Source organism: Cnephaeus nilssonii (assembly GCF_951640355.1).
Source record: "Cnephaeus nilssonii genome assembly, chromosome: X".
Classification (NCBI taxonomy): Eukaryota; Metazoa; Chordata; class Mammalia; order Chiroptera; family Vespertilionidae; genus Cnephaeus; species Cnephaeus nilssonii.
The window spans coordinates 68375167-68388198 of record NC_137071.1 but is presented as its reverse complement, the minus strand read 5'-3'; the positions used below and the strand labels follow the sequence as shown (position 1 = coordinate 68388198).

General features: G+C 40.7%; 1 protein-coding gene across 3 annotated transcripts in view; it reads right to left on the bottom strand.

The window, feature by feature from the left end:
• CSTF2 (cleavage stimulation factor subunit 2) overlaps nucleotides 1-13032 on the bottom strand; it is a 36420-nt gene that overhangs the window by 2618 nt on the left and 20770 nt on the right. For 2 of the 3 annotated variants that reach the window (XM_079765209.1, XM_079765207.1), the window contains 3 exons: nucleotides 12717-12827; nucleotides 11871-11996; nucleotides 608-3448 (listed from right to left, as the gene is read on the bottom strand). In XM_079765209.1, the coding sequence (XP_079621335.1) occupies nucleotides 11874-11996; nucleotides 12717-12827 (234 nt within the window). In that variant the 3' untranslated portion in view covers nucleotides 608-3448; nucleotides 11871-11873. Of the gene's footprint in view, nucleotides 1-607; nucleotides 3449-11870; nucleotides 11997-12716; nucleotides 12828-13032 lie in introns of those variants that run through there. The other variant, XM_079765208.1, reaches the window with a different exon arrangement.

Below are 13032 nucleotides of genomic sequence, written 5' to 3'. Positions count from 1 at the left end.
AAATATCTTACCCTTTGAGACAGCATGGAGGGACCTGGAGAGTATTATCCTAAGTGAAATAAGCCAGACAGAGAAAGACAAATATCACATGATCCCACTTATATGTGGAATATAATGAACAAAATAAACTGACAAACAAAATAGATCTAGAGGCATGGAAGCATCGAAAAGACTGACAAATCTCAGAGGGAAGTGGGTGGTAAGAGATTAACTAAAGCACTTATATGCATATATGCTTTGTCCTTGGACACAGACAATAGTATTATGAAGGCCTGAGGGTGGGGTTGGGCGGGGGGCAGAAACAGAGTGGAAGAGGTCAATGGGGGAAGGGAACTTTTGTAATACTTTTAATAAAGATAATTTTTTAAAAGGAACCTAAGAACTTCAGAAGTCACAATAATTGCAAAGTCCATGGAGCCTTTCTTCAGAAAATAGCCATAAATCATTTTAGAATGCTATGACTACAGCAAGGCCTGATAGCAGAGGTAGAAGACAATTGAACCCCAGCTGATTTTGTTGATTGCAAGTGTTACTTTCGCCTGGACTTTGGGTCATATTCTCCCCTCCCTCCCACCATAAAAAAAATTCGAAGTAGGGTGCTTTTTTAAAATAAAATTTTATTTAAGAATTAATGACAAAACACAATAAGCATAAATAAAACATAAAATTACCAAGAACCCCATTTCTATATACATTATGAACATTCTTACTGTTATTTTTAAACATGGTCTTATCCAGTGTGAACAGCTATTTATGCTATACTTATTTTTGCTTGTCAAAAAAAAAAAAAGGCTTTTCTTCTTTGCTTAATGAATATCTTTTGTTACTTTATCTGGGCTCTCCATTTGGGAAAGAAAATCTTGAAAGTATGCTAATCATAACTGAAATTGTATAACTGAGAGTCAGCTAGAGTCATTAGCTTGCATTGCTCTGTTGGAAATAATTGCAAAAACTTGAATTTGACCTTAGGACAATTTAGTCAACAGGGGCTCTTTATCGCCATTTTTATTAAGGGGGTTTATTAATCTCTAGTTTTAAGAAAAGATAATTTAGAATTTTGATAACATTTTTTTTTCTTTTGCTCCTACATACTTACTCATTAGGGAATCATTCCCATAATGACATAAGCCAAATGCCTTTTTTTCTCCTGTCAAAATGCTTTTTATTTCTTTCATCCTCCTGGCTCTGGGATGTTAGTAGTCACAGTGAATCAGTAGAAGGAAAGACCAGGGTCCTTAAAAGAGGGAAAAACCTCACAGTTCATTGTGCCCAAAGACAATTCAATCCATCAGATTTAAAAGACTGTTCCTACTGAATTAGCATTATAGCACCTATTTCTTTCTCTTCTTTTAAGTGACCAAAAATGAATAAATGATTGTTTCTAATTATCCAGAAACCTGTATAACTTATAACTTGAAGTATTAGTAAGACCAATTTTTCAGTCACTAGTCTGAACAAAATAAAGGTAAGTCCAGAACTCAGGGTAGTGAATTATGTTTTATGTATTAATTGGACATTAGTAAAAAGTACTAATGGATGTTTTTATAGGAATAGATTGGGGTACCCTTACTGTTGCCAACTTCCTGGATTTCAGCTGTCTAAATTTAATAAGGCTTTAGAAACATGCACAATGGAACCTTGACAATATGGTTGTTATTAGACAGCTGCTGACCAAACGATAATTTGGTTTTCATCAATGAGTTTGGTTTGGAACCTTAGTAATCCTTGAATATCTTATGAGGTCCTAATGAGAGGCTTTACTCTTGATCTCAATGTTTAAATTGTATTGACACTTCCAAGATATGACTGCTGCTAAAATCAACATATCAAGGTCTAACAGCGGTCACCAACCGGTGGTCCGCGGACCACTGGTGGTCCATGAGGTCCGAAAGGTTGGCGACTGCTGGTCTAGAATATTCATGAAAGTAGGCAGAAAAGGTAATGATAATAATAAGTCCTACATATAATCAACATCCAAGCCCAATTTGGGGCTGTGCAGGACACCTAGAAATCCCCTAAGCTGTTTTGAGCAAGTTTTTCTTCTTAGGTTGTAATATGAAGTATCTTATTCAGCAAACTCTTGTAGTAAATGTTTATATATCAGAGTAGAAAATCCCTCAATTTCAATGTCTCTCATAAAGTTGATTATCTTTGCATTTTTTTGCTTGATATATAAGCAATATGCTATTACATTCTCTAAGCCTATTGCAGGCTTTAATTCATTTGACCATAATCCTAATCTGGGGGTAGGATTCTGAGAATATAAATAGGCTCGAGTAGTTCCAGTGGAACTTTACTAATTATTAAGGCACCTCATAACCTCTTGAGGCTGGCCTGATGGAGAGAAATCATGTTCCTCCTTAATGCTACTACAAGAGAAGGAACAGTAGGCTGAAAGAGCCATAAGTCAGAGCTAGGGCACTAATTATGTTCATATCCATCTGCAAGGAAGCAGGCAGGGGAGACAACCATATCTATCTGCTTGCACTCTACATTTGGTCCTCTTAAAAAATAAATAGGAATGTAAAAGTTTTAAGATTTTGTTTTAATTTCCCAGAATAAATCTGGTTACAGCGTAGGCCTATTAGGTTAGTGACTATCTAAAATGTAGGATGAAATACATTTTGTGCATTTGATTGCTGTTCAGTTTTTATTTTATCTTGAACATGTGAAAAATTAGTGGATTTTGTAACTTTTACGGTTGACTACCTAGACTGAAGGGTTTTAGAACAGACAAGGAAATGTCCACAGTCTCGTGTGTTGACACACTAGAACCAGTGGCTAATACATTTTTGTCTTAACTCTGAACTATGCATGTGAATAGACCTACTATTGACAAAAAATGCATTTTGATACTTGGATTTTTATAAACTAAATATACTACTCTGCTAGGCTCTCTGCTTTGTTGGCCTTTTAGTCATTTTATAACTCTAAGCACATGTTATTTTCTTCCTGTAGACTCAGAAGTTCTAGCAAGTTCTCAAAGGGCAAATCTTATTATTCCCACAGGAAGCAGACTAAGTAGAAACTAAGTTTCGGAAAACTTTGTTTCCGAGAAATTCTCAAATAGAATAAAGAAGAATAAATGGTTAACTTAAGAAGAAAAACAGAGCTATGGCAATATAACATTGAAGTACAATATTGCAGTAAGGGTAGAAAATACATTTAAGGTTTCACCCTTGGTATTCAGCTTTTTAAAGCAAAAAGTTCATGTGTATCAATTTGCAGTATACTAAAACTGTGCTCAAAGTTTATTTCAAGTCACAGAAAATATACAAACTAAGACAACAGAATGATCTAGTTTTGTTCTGAGAGAGGTGATGGGAATCCTCCACCTGGCACCAATTTGAGTCATTCAAGGGTTAGGATGTAGCAGTCATCTTTTTGCAACATTTCAACAAAGTTATGGAATTATTTTCCATATTTGTTGCCAGGTATTTTTGAAAACCTGTAAGGAAAAGTTGGGAGAAAGCCATTAGAATTGGAGACAAAGTTCTCTTCTCCAAACACCAGGAAAAATAAATTAAAAAGTTGGGGAGGGAGACTATGCACAAGAGCAAAACATCAGGGGCAGATTCCTAAGGTGTCTGCCTCTTGCCTCTCAAAAGTAATCATCCTTTACAGCAGGGCTTCTCAACCTCAGCAATACTGACATTAGGGGCCATATAAGTCTTTGTTATGGGGAGATGTCCTGCACATTACAGGATGTTTAGAAGCAACTCTGGTTTCTACCAGTGAATGCCAGTAGCATCATCCCTCTAAAGCTGTGACAACCAAAAATGTCTCCAGACATTTCAAAATGTCCTGTAGGTGGCAAAATTGCCTGGGGTTGAGAAATGGTGTTCTAATGGCAATGGTATATAAGCGTGTCAGTGACAGCAGGGATGGATCACAGATAGAGAGGTACACAATGGAGGGAGAGCCAATACTTTGGCTACAGCATGCATAGATACCAGCAAATAAACATTAAAACCTTGCCTGTGTAAACTGCACAGGAAAAGATTAAAAATGGCGGCAGAGTAGGAGGATGCTGCATGGACATGCTCCTAGGAACAAGCTATAATTACAACTGAAATATGGAAAGGCTTCCTGAATAATCAACAGGAACCTCACAGGAGAGAACCCTGATACCCAAGGACCGAAGGTGGAGACCGCATAGAGACTGGTAGGAGGAGCGGAGCCGCAAAAGGGCTGGCTGGGCACCCACAGACAGCAACTGAAGTCCTGGAGAGATATCTAAGCTGTGGAAGGTTGCCACTGAGAACTCTGGGATCTGATCCTGAAGCTGGGCTCCCCAGCAGAGAGCACCAAACTGAGGAGGGTACCCACATAACATCTAGCTGTGAAAAAAAGCAGTGGGGTGCTATCTGCCAGGGAGTGGCAGCTGAAAGTTCGGGAACCCTCTTAAAGGGCCAACACACAAAAATTCCTTGTGGAGCCACCCACCTTGTGCTCTGGAAGAGGGAGAGTGAAGTGGACAGGAGCTATGAGAGCAGAACCCAGGACTGGGGACTCGGGGAAAAGAGCTCAGAAGGCAGACACCCCAAGTTTCCTGAGCTGCGTCATTCCCTCACACAGTGGAGGACAACTTTCACACATAGACATCTGCCTTGCCCGGGGGAAAGACAGTTGACGCACCCTATTGGAAACACCTTGCCCTGAGGCCACTTAAGAGATTAAAAATAACAACTGGCCTCCAGGCAGAAACAACTGCCCCACACTGTTGGAAAAAAAACTCTCACCACACCTCAGGATGATTGCCTGGGGCAATTCAAGTTGGAATCCTATTAGTCTGTAGACCAGTAGGTCTCGACAGGCTTTGAGTCTTTCCCTGATCCAATTAGTCAGAAACAGCCTTTAACACTGCCCTGCACTAGAGATTGAGAGGTGTAGAGGATCTACCTAATACATAGTCACAAACTGAAACAGACAACCAAAATGAAGAAACAAAGAAACAACCCCCAAATGAAAGAACTAGCGAATTCTCCAGAAGAAGAGATAAATGAAGCAACGATAAGAAATTTATCTGAAACAGAGTTCAGAGTAATGATGTTAAAAATACTCAACATTATGAAAGAAGATATAGTAACTATGAAAAAAACAGTCTGAGATTAAAAATGACATAACACAAATAAAGAACACATTGGAAGGAACACACAGCAGATTAGGGGAAGCTAAGGATCGAATCAGTGAATTAGAAGACAGAGTTGAAAATATCACTTAGAGAACCAAAAAGAAAAAACAATTAAAAAACAGGACAGCTTAAGGGAGCTGTGGGACAATGTGAAACATAACGATATTATAATAGTAGGTGTGCCAGAAGAGGCAGAAAGGGAGAAAGGAATAGAGAAGGTGTTTGAAGAAATAATGGTAGAAAACTTCCCTAACCTGCTAAAGGAAAAAGTGGCACCAGTTCAGGAGGCACAGAGAACCCCAAACAAGAAGAACCCAAACAGACCCACACCCAGACACATTATAATTAAAATGCCAAAAATTAAAGACAACGAGAGAATCTTAAAGGCAGCAAGAGAAAAGAAAACTGTTACCTACAAAGGAGTTCCCATAGGCTGACACCTGATTTATCATCAGAAACTCTACAGGCCAGAAGGGAATGGCATGAAGTACACAAGGTCAAATGGAAAGCAAGGAACTGAGACTAAGATTATTATATCCAGCAAGGTTACCATTCAAAATAGACGGTCAAATAAAGAGCTTCCCAGACAAAAAAAGGCAAAAGGAGTTCATCACCACGAAGCCAGGATTATAAGAAATGCTAAAGGGAATGCTGTAAGGGGATTGCTGAGAAGAAACAGAGAGAGAAACCTAGCCATACAGAATTAAAATGGCTATATATAAGTACCTCTCAACAATAACCCTAACTGTAAATGGACTAAATGATCCAATCAAAAGGTGTAGGGTAGCTGAATAGATATAAAAACATGACCCAACTATATACTGTCTACAAGAGACCCACCTCAAAACAAAAGACACACACATGATGAGAGTGAAGGGATGGAAAAAATATTTCCATGCAAATGGAAAAGAAAAGAAAAAAAAAGCTGGAGTAGCAAAACTCACATCCAACAAAGTAGACTCTAAAAGCATCATGATAAGTGAAATAAGCCCATTGGAGAAAGATAAATATCATATGATCTCACTCATTTGTGGAATATAATGAACAACATAAACTAATGAACAAAAATAGAGCCAGAGGGGAGAAAATATTCTAGAATATATTAGAAGTAATCCTGTTATTTGCAGGTATTTAATATTTCCTACAACTTTTATGATATCATACTATGTTAGTACAGTTTTGGTAATATTATTATACTTAAAATCCTTTTATTCTTAAAATATTAATGTTTATTGCAGGTAATATTATTTTATGTAAGGTCATTTTTCTTAGTGTTTATTGCATGTAACATTGTCATATTTAAAACAGTTTTTCTAGAGATATTAATGTTTATTGCATATAACATTATATTTAAGATCGTTTTTCCGGAAATATTAAGGTTTATTGCATGTAACATTATTATATTTAAAATTCTTCTTGAAATAAAAAAACTGAAAAAAATAATAAAAGGTGTTTGGGGAGATGTGGAGAAATTGGAATCCTATGCACACTGCTAGCGGGATGTAAAATGGTACACCGCTATGGAAAACCATCTGGCATTTTTCTCAGAAGGTTAAGTGTAGAGTTCCTATACGACTCAGAAATGCCTCTCCTAGGTATAAACCCAAGATAAATGAAAACATATGCTCACTTGTGCATGAATGTTCTCATACACAAATGTTTTTAGTATCATTATTCATAATAGCCAAAAAGTAGAATTCAATGTTCATCAACTGATGAATGACTAATTAAAATGTAGTATACCCATACAATGGATCATCATCTGACAATAAAAATAAGTATTGATATGTGCTACAAGATGGATAAACCTTGAAACATTATACAAATGACAGAAGCCAGTCATAAAAGACAACATATTGTATGATTCCATTTATATGAAATGTCTATAGTAAGCAAATCTATAGTAACAGAAAATGGATTAGTGGTTGATTATAGCTGGGGGAAGAAATATCTGGGTACAGGGGGTGATAACTAAAGAGTATGGAATTTCTTCTTGGGGTGATGAAAAGTATTAAAATTGATTGTGGTAATGATTGCAATTCTATGACTATACTAAAAACCATTGAATTTTCAGCTTTAAATAGGTAATTTGTATGGTATGTGAATTATATCTCAGTAAAATATATATAACCTGTGGTCTCCCTGGATTGAGTATCAGGGGAGCATGAGTAAAGGAAAAGAGGAAACAGGATCAATTGGCTAAGATTTGATCATGTTGAAGCTGGTACCTGGAAGTTTATTATTCTAGTCTCCCTACTTTTGTATATGTTTAAATTTTATATATTTAAAATAAATTTAAATAAATAAATAAAGCAATAAGACAAAAATAATAAATTGCATAGAATTATATGCATACAACACACACATATACACAAATCAACATAGGTTTTAAAAAATGGTAAAATTGAGTAAGGTCTGTAGTCTAGTTAGCAGTAATGTGCCAATATTGACTTCTTGGTTTTGTACTATAGACCAAAAAGCTGGAAGGATACATAAGGTACTATTTTTCTAACTTCCTGTGAATTTACAATTATCTTACCTAATAATAGAGAAACATGTAAATTGACCGTACCTCCACTACGCCCACAGCCAATCAAAGTGAGTATGCAAATTAACCCAACAAAGATGGAGGTTAATTTGCATACATACCTGGGTTCCGGGAACCTCCTCAGCACCCAGGTCACTCTCAGCCGGCCATCAGAGGGAGGGGCTGAGCCTGCAATTGGAGGGGCGGGTGGGTGGGGGGGTGGGGCGTGCTTCCCAAGCCTAAAGCCTGGGGTTTAGGAAGGGGCCGAGCCTGTGACCAAACGCAGACCATCCGGAAGTCAGAGATGGGTTGCCCAGCTGCAGCCTGGCGACCCAACACTGACTGCTCAGGTGGCTGAGACCCAGAAAGTGAGTCAGGGTCTGATCTGCAGCCTCAGTGGAAGCTGTTGATCAGTGTACTTACCTCTTTCTCTCCCTCTTTCTTTCTGATCTTCGCCAGCAGCCAGGCTTTTCTTTCTCTCCCGGCCTCCACGGGGGCTGCTGTTAAGCCCCGCCTCTTTGATCAGGCCCAGAGATAGGCCTGGAGATGCTGACTGGCATAGGAACCAACCAATCAGAACCAAAGGTGGGTGCTGTGGGGAACCAATGGCTGCCTAGGAGACGGAGCTTCTGACGCTGACTGGCATAGGAAATGACGAATGAGAAACAAAAGTGGGTGCTGAGTGGAGCCAATGGCTGTCTAGGAGGTGGAGCTTCTGACGCTGACTAGCATAGGAACTGACCAATGAGAAACAAAGGTGGGTGCTGAGGGGAGCCAATGGCTGTCTAGGAGGCGGAGCTTTTGACGCTGACTGGCATAGGAACCGACCAATGAGAACCAAAGGTGGGTGCTGTGGGGAGCCAATGGCTGCCTAGTAGGTGGAGCTTTTGATGCTTACTGGCATAGGAACTGACCAATCAGAACCAAAGGTGGGTGCTGTGGGGAACCAATGTCTGCCTAGGAGGCAGAGCTTCTGACGCTGACTGGCATAGGAACCGACCAATGAGAACCAAAGCTGGGTGCTGTGGGGAGTCAATGGCTGCCTAGGAGGTGGAACTTTTGACACTGACTGGCATTGAAACCGACCAATGAGAACCAAATCTGGGTGCTGTGGGGAGCCAATGGCTGCCTAGGAGGTGAAGCTTTTGACGCTGGCATAGGAACCGACCAATCAAAACCAAATTGGCCAGCAGAGGAGGGCCGTTGGGAGCAACACCAGGCCTGTAGGAGAGGGCAGTTAGGGGTGATCAGGCTGGCAGGAAGAAGCAGTTAGGGGCAATCAGGCAGGCAGGTGAGCAGTTAGGAGCCAGTGGTCCCAGATTGTGAAAGGGATGTCTGACTGCTGGTTTAGGCCCGATCACTGTGATTAGGCCTAAAATAGCAGTCAGACATCCCGCAAGGGGTCCCCAATTGGAGAGGGTGCAGGCTGAGTTGAGGGAATCCCCCCTCTATGCACAAATTTCGTGCACCGGGCCTCTAGTCTCTATAATAAAGAGCCAGGGTGTAATGACCGATCATGACCAAAGGCTGACCATCCGGAAGTCTACTGCAGCTGCAGGCCTGGTGAACCAGCAGTGACTGCTGAGGGGGCTTTGAATCAGGCCCTGAAAGAGACCTGAAGAGAGAAGCAGGGGCTGATCTGTAGCGTCTGAGGCAGCTTTTGACAACACTTGCCTCTCTCTTTCCCTCCGAGCCTGGCCAGCAGCCCTGCCTCCATTTCTCTACAAGCTTCCACTGGGGCTGCTGATCAGCCCTGCCTTTATGATCAGGCCCTGTTGATAGGCCCAGAGACGCTAGAAACTGGCCAATCAGAACCAAATCTGGGTCAACTGTGAGGAAGCAGTTACTGCCTAGGAGACAGAGCTTTAGATGCTGACTGGCATAGAAACTGACCAATCAGAACCAAATCTGGGTCAATTGTGAGGTGCCAATAGCTGCCTAGGAGGTGGAGCTTTTGACACTGACTGGCATAGAAACTGACCAATTAGAACCAAATTGGCCAGCAGAGGAGGGCAGTTGGGGGCAACCAGGCTGGCAGGGGAGGGCAGTTGGGGGTGAGATCAGGCCAGCAGGAGAGGGCAGTTGGGGGCGAGATCAGGTCAGCAAGGGAGAGCAGTTAGGGGCGATCAGGCAGGCAGGCAGGTGAGCGGTTAGGAGCCAGCGGTCCTAGATTGCAAGAGGGATGTCCGACTGCCGGTTTAGGCAGTCGGATATCCCCCAAGGGGTCCCTGATTAGAGAGGGTGCAGGCTGGGCTGAGGGAACCGCCCCCCCCCCACCGTGCACAAATTTCGTGCACCGGGCCGCTAGTCCTATATAATAAAAGCCCAATATGCAAATCGATCGAACAGTGGAATGACCGTTCATCGGGGGCTGGAGAGAAGGTGGTGCCTGGCCAGCCAAAGCATGTGCCAGTGGGCAGAAGGAGGGGACAGCGATCGGTGGGGGGCAGTGACTGGTGGTGGAGGGGTGATGGGGGGGGGGCGGAGCTGGCCGCTTTGCCACCAGCGCTGTCCCCCGATCTGCTCGCTGGTTGCCTCCCGCAGGCCTAAGCTGTCAGTCGGACATCCCCCAAGGGCTCCTGGACTGCAAGAGGGCGCAGGCCGGGCTGAGGGACCCCCCCCCCCAGTGCACGAATTTTCGAGCACCAGGCCTCTAGTTTAAAAATAAAAGGTAAAACAACAAAAAACCTTGTCCTGTGGTTTATGTGCAAGGCTTTGAATTGAGATATCTCATAAGCAAGAATACATAATGAAAGAATTTTCAGAAACATATCTATCTCCATTACCCCAAAATAATAATTTCCTCACATTATAGGGAATGCCTTCTCTGGCATAAATAAATTAAGAAAAGTAAAAGAGAGGAAGTTATTTTTATCTGTTCCTCTGAATACAATAGATACTCTATACTTTTACTGGAAAAACAAAAACAAAAAACCACACAAAAAACATCAGAATGTCTTGGGTATGTGAACTACAAAATTAAAGTACTACCCTGGCCACTGTGTGCTCAGTGCTTAGAGTGTCATCTCTGGAACCAAAGGTCACTGGTTCCATACCCAGTTAAGGGCATGTATCTGAATTGCAGGTTCGATCCCCAGCCTCAAATGCGGCATATGCAGGAGGCAATCAATTGATGTGTGTTTCTCGCTCACATCGATGTTTTTTTCTCTCTCTCTTCCTTCTACTGTAAAAATCAATAGAAAACTAGTTTTGGATGAGGATTAACAAAAAAAAGTAAAATAAAAAATAAAATAAAAAAGTAAGTACTGGTCATACCAAAAGTCTAGCTATATGATGTTTATTTCTAGTCCAGATGTTTTAATGACATTACAAATATGGATTAAAATACAACGTATTTAGCAAAGTCTGCTAATTAGTGTAAATGAGTTCACTATTATATGATGATACATGAATGGAAATTATAATATGAAGGGGGTAAAAAGTGGAAATTCAAACTGTGATATCCCAGCTGATATTGGGACGTGAATTTTAAACTTTTTAGAAAACAGAATTAGTTATGAAATAGAAGTTGTTGGGGAAAATTTTTTTAAAGAAAACACCAATACATGTAATCAAGTTAGGTCACATGGTTATGATCCCTTTTACCTGACTGATGAGCAAGAAAAATAAGGGCAGCAATGTACAGCCATCTCTCAAATGTATAGGGACTGATGGTGACGGTGGACATTCACTACCTTAATTATGTGCTGTAACAGTTCAATCTCTAAATATTTAATATAAATACTGGAAACTAAAACATTTATACATTTTACTGAAATGCCTTGTATTTTTCCCATTTTGATGGGACAGTTTGGAATAAAATAACACAACTGATTCTGGAAGGATATATACCAAACTATATTTAAAGGTTATGCCTGGAAATCGAGATTAAGGAAGCAGAGCTTTTTATCCTGAATTTTTTATATTTCCGTATTTGATTAATTTGGTTAAATTGATTGCATGTTACTTTTGGCATTAGGAAAGAAAGGTTAAAAAAGATTACAACTAAATCAATAGCTGAACAAATGCCCTGTAGCTTTCTGTTATCCTGATAGGGGCTGACCTACTGAAGGGTGGAGAGAATCTTGCCAAGAGGAGTGCAGGCTGCAGAGAATCTTGAGATCAGGAGAGTCTTGTTGCTTAGGGTTGCAGTATATACCCCAAATGCACAAGGATTTTGCCCAACTCAGGCCAGGTAAGTCTGCTCACCTTTCAAGGTGCTCCAGTGGACTTCTGTATTTGTTCCTTCAAGATCAGGATACTCTGCCTCTGTTCAGGAGGCAGCATGGCAATCTGGTCTGCAGTCAGTTGAAGAACCTGCATGATCAAAGCAGCCTGTGAAGAGAAAAAGAAAGGTAGTGAGTTTTAATGATGGCAGTTAAAAAACACTACAAAACACCACCCACTTTGGTAAAAAAGAAAGGATATTTCACACACAGAAAACAGCCCTCCACAAATCAACCCAAACCAAATAAAGAAACAAAAAAATAACAACAGCAGCTGGTGAGAAAAAGCATAATGGAAAGCACAAGCACAACAATATCTAAGATTAGAAGACTCAAAACAGACATCTTTGGAACCCAAGGTTCTTGCAGACTAAAGTGGTATCTGTGAGCCCTAGGAAGTTTTCAGTTTTTCATCATTTTGAACGTCTCCCCTTTTTTCAAGTTTAGCCCTTCCAGCAGACATGAGCTCCCCACAATGGTCAAATATAGAAACAGAAAGATACTTGTAGGGAATCTGCTACTGTTTTTTAGGGAGAAGGTAGAAAGGGGGAGAAGAAAGAGATCTGGATGTTCAGGTCCATCTGGCCTGCACAAAAAAACTGCTATTGGCAGATGAGTCTGAAACGTAAGATAAGCTTTCATTTATATACATCCATTTAAGGATTTTAGGACTGGCCCACAAATTTTCAGGTTAACAAGATCATAAAGAGTTCCAAGAGTAAACACCACTTCCAAAGGGACTCTGAAAATCCAGGACTTGCATACGGTAACTAAAAAAAGGAGTCAAAAGAATTTGTGCACACGGAGACAGTCAGGCAGCATTGTTTACCTTCTCATGGTCCTGTGGAGTGACTTGGTTCTGGCCAGGACTAAAGCCACCAGGCTGGCCTCCACCTTGGATATTGGCTCCTTGCATGCCTGCCCCCTGCATGACTGGGACCTACGTGCACAAAGAGAGATGAGGAAAGAGATTTTTGGAATGTCTCAAATAGGCAGACAGAATCCAGTAACAGCAATGTTTAAAAATATGATCTGAGTATGGATATGAGTAAGAAAAGCAAATTAATGATTCTGAAGATCATTTCCTATTACTAGCAATGGCAGAGGCAGGGTTTAGGCAGAGATCAATTAGCATGTTAGACACA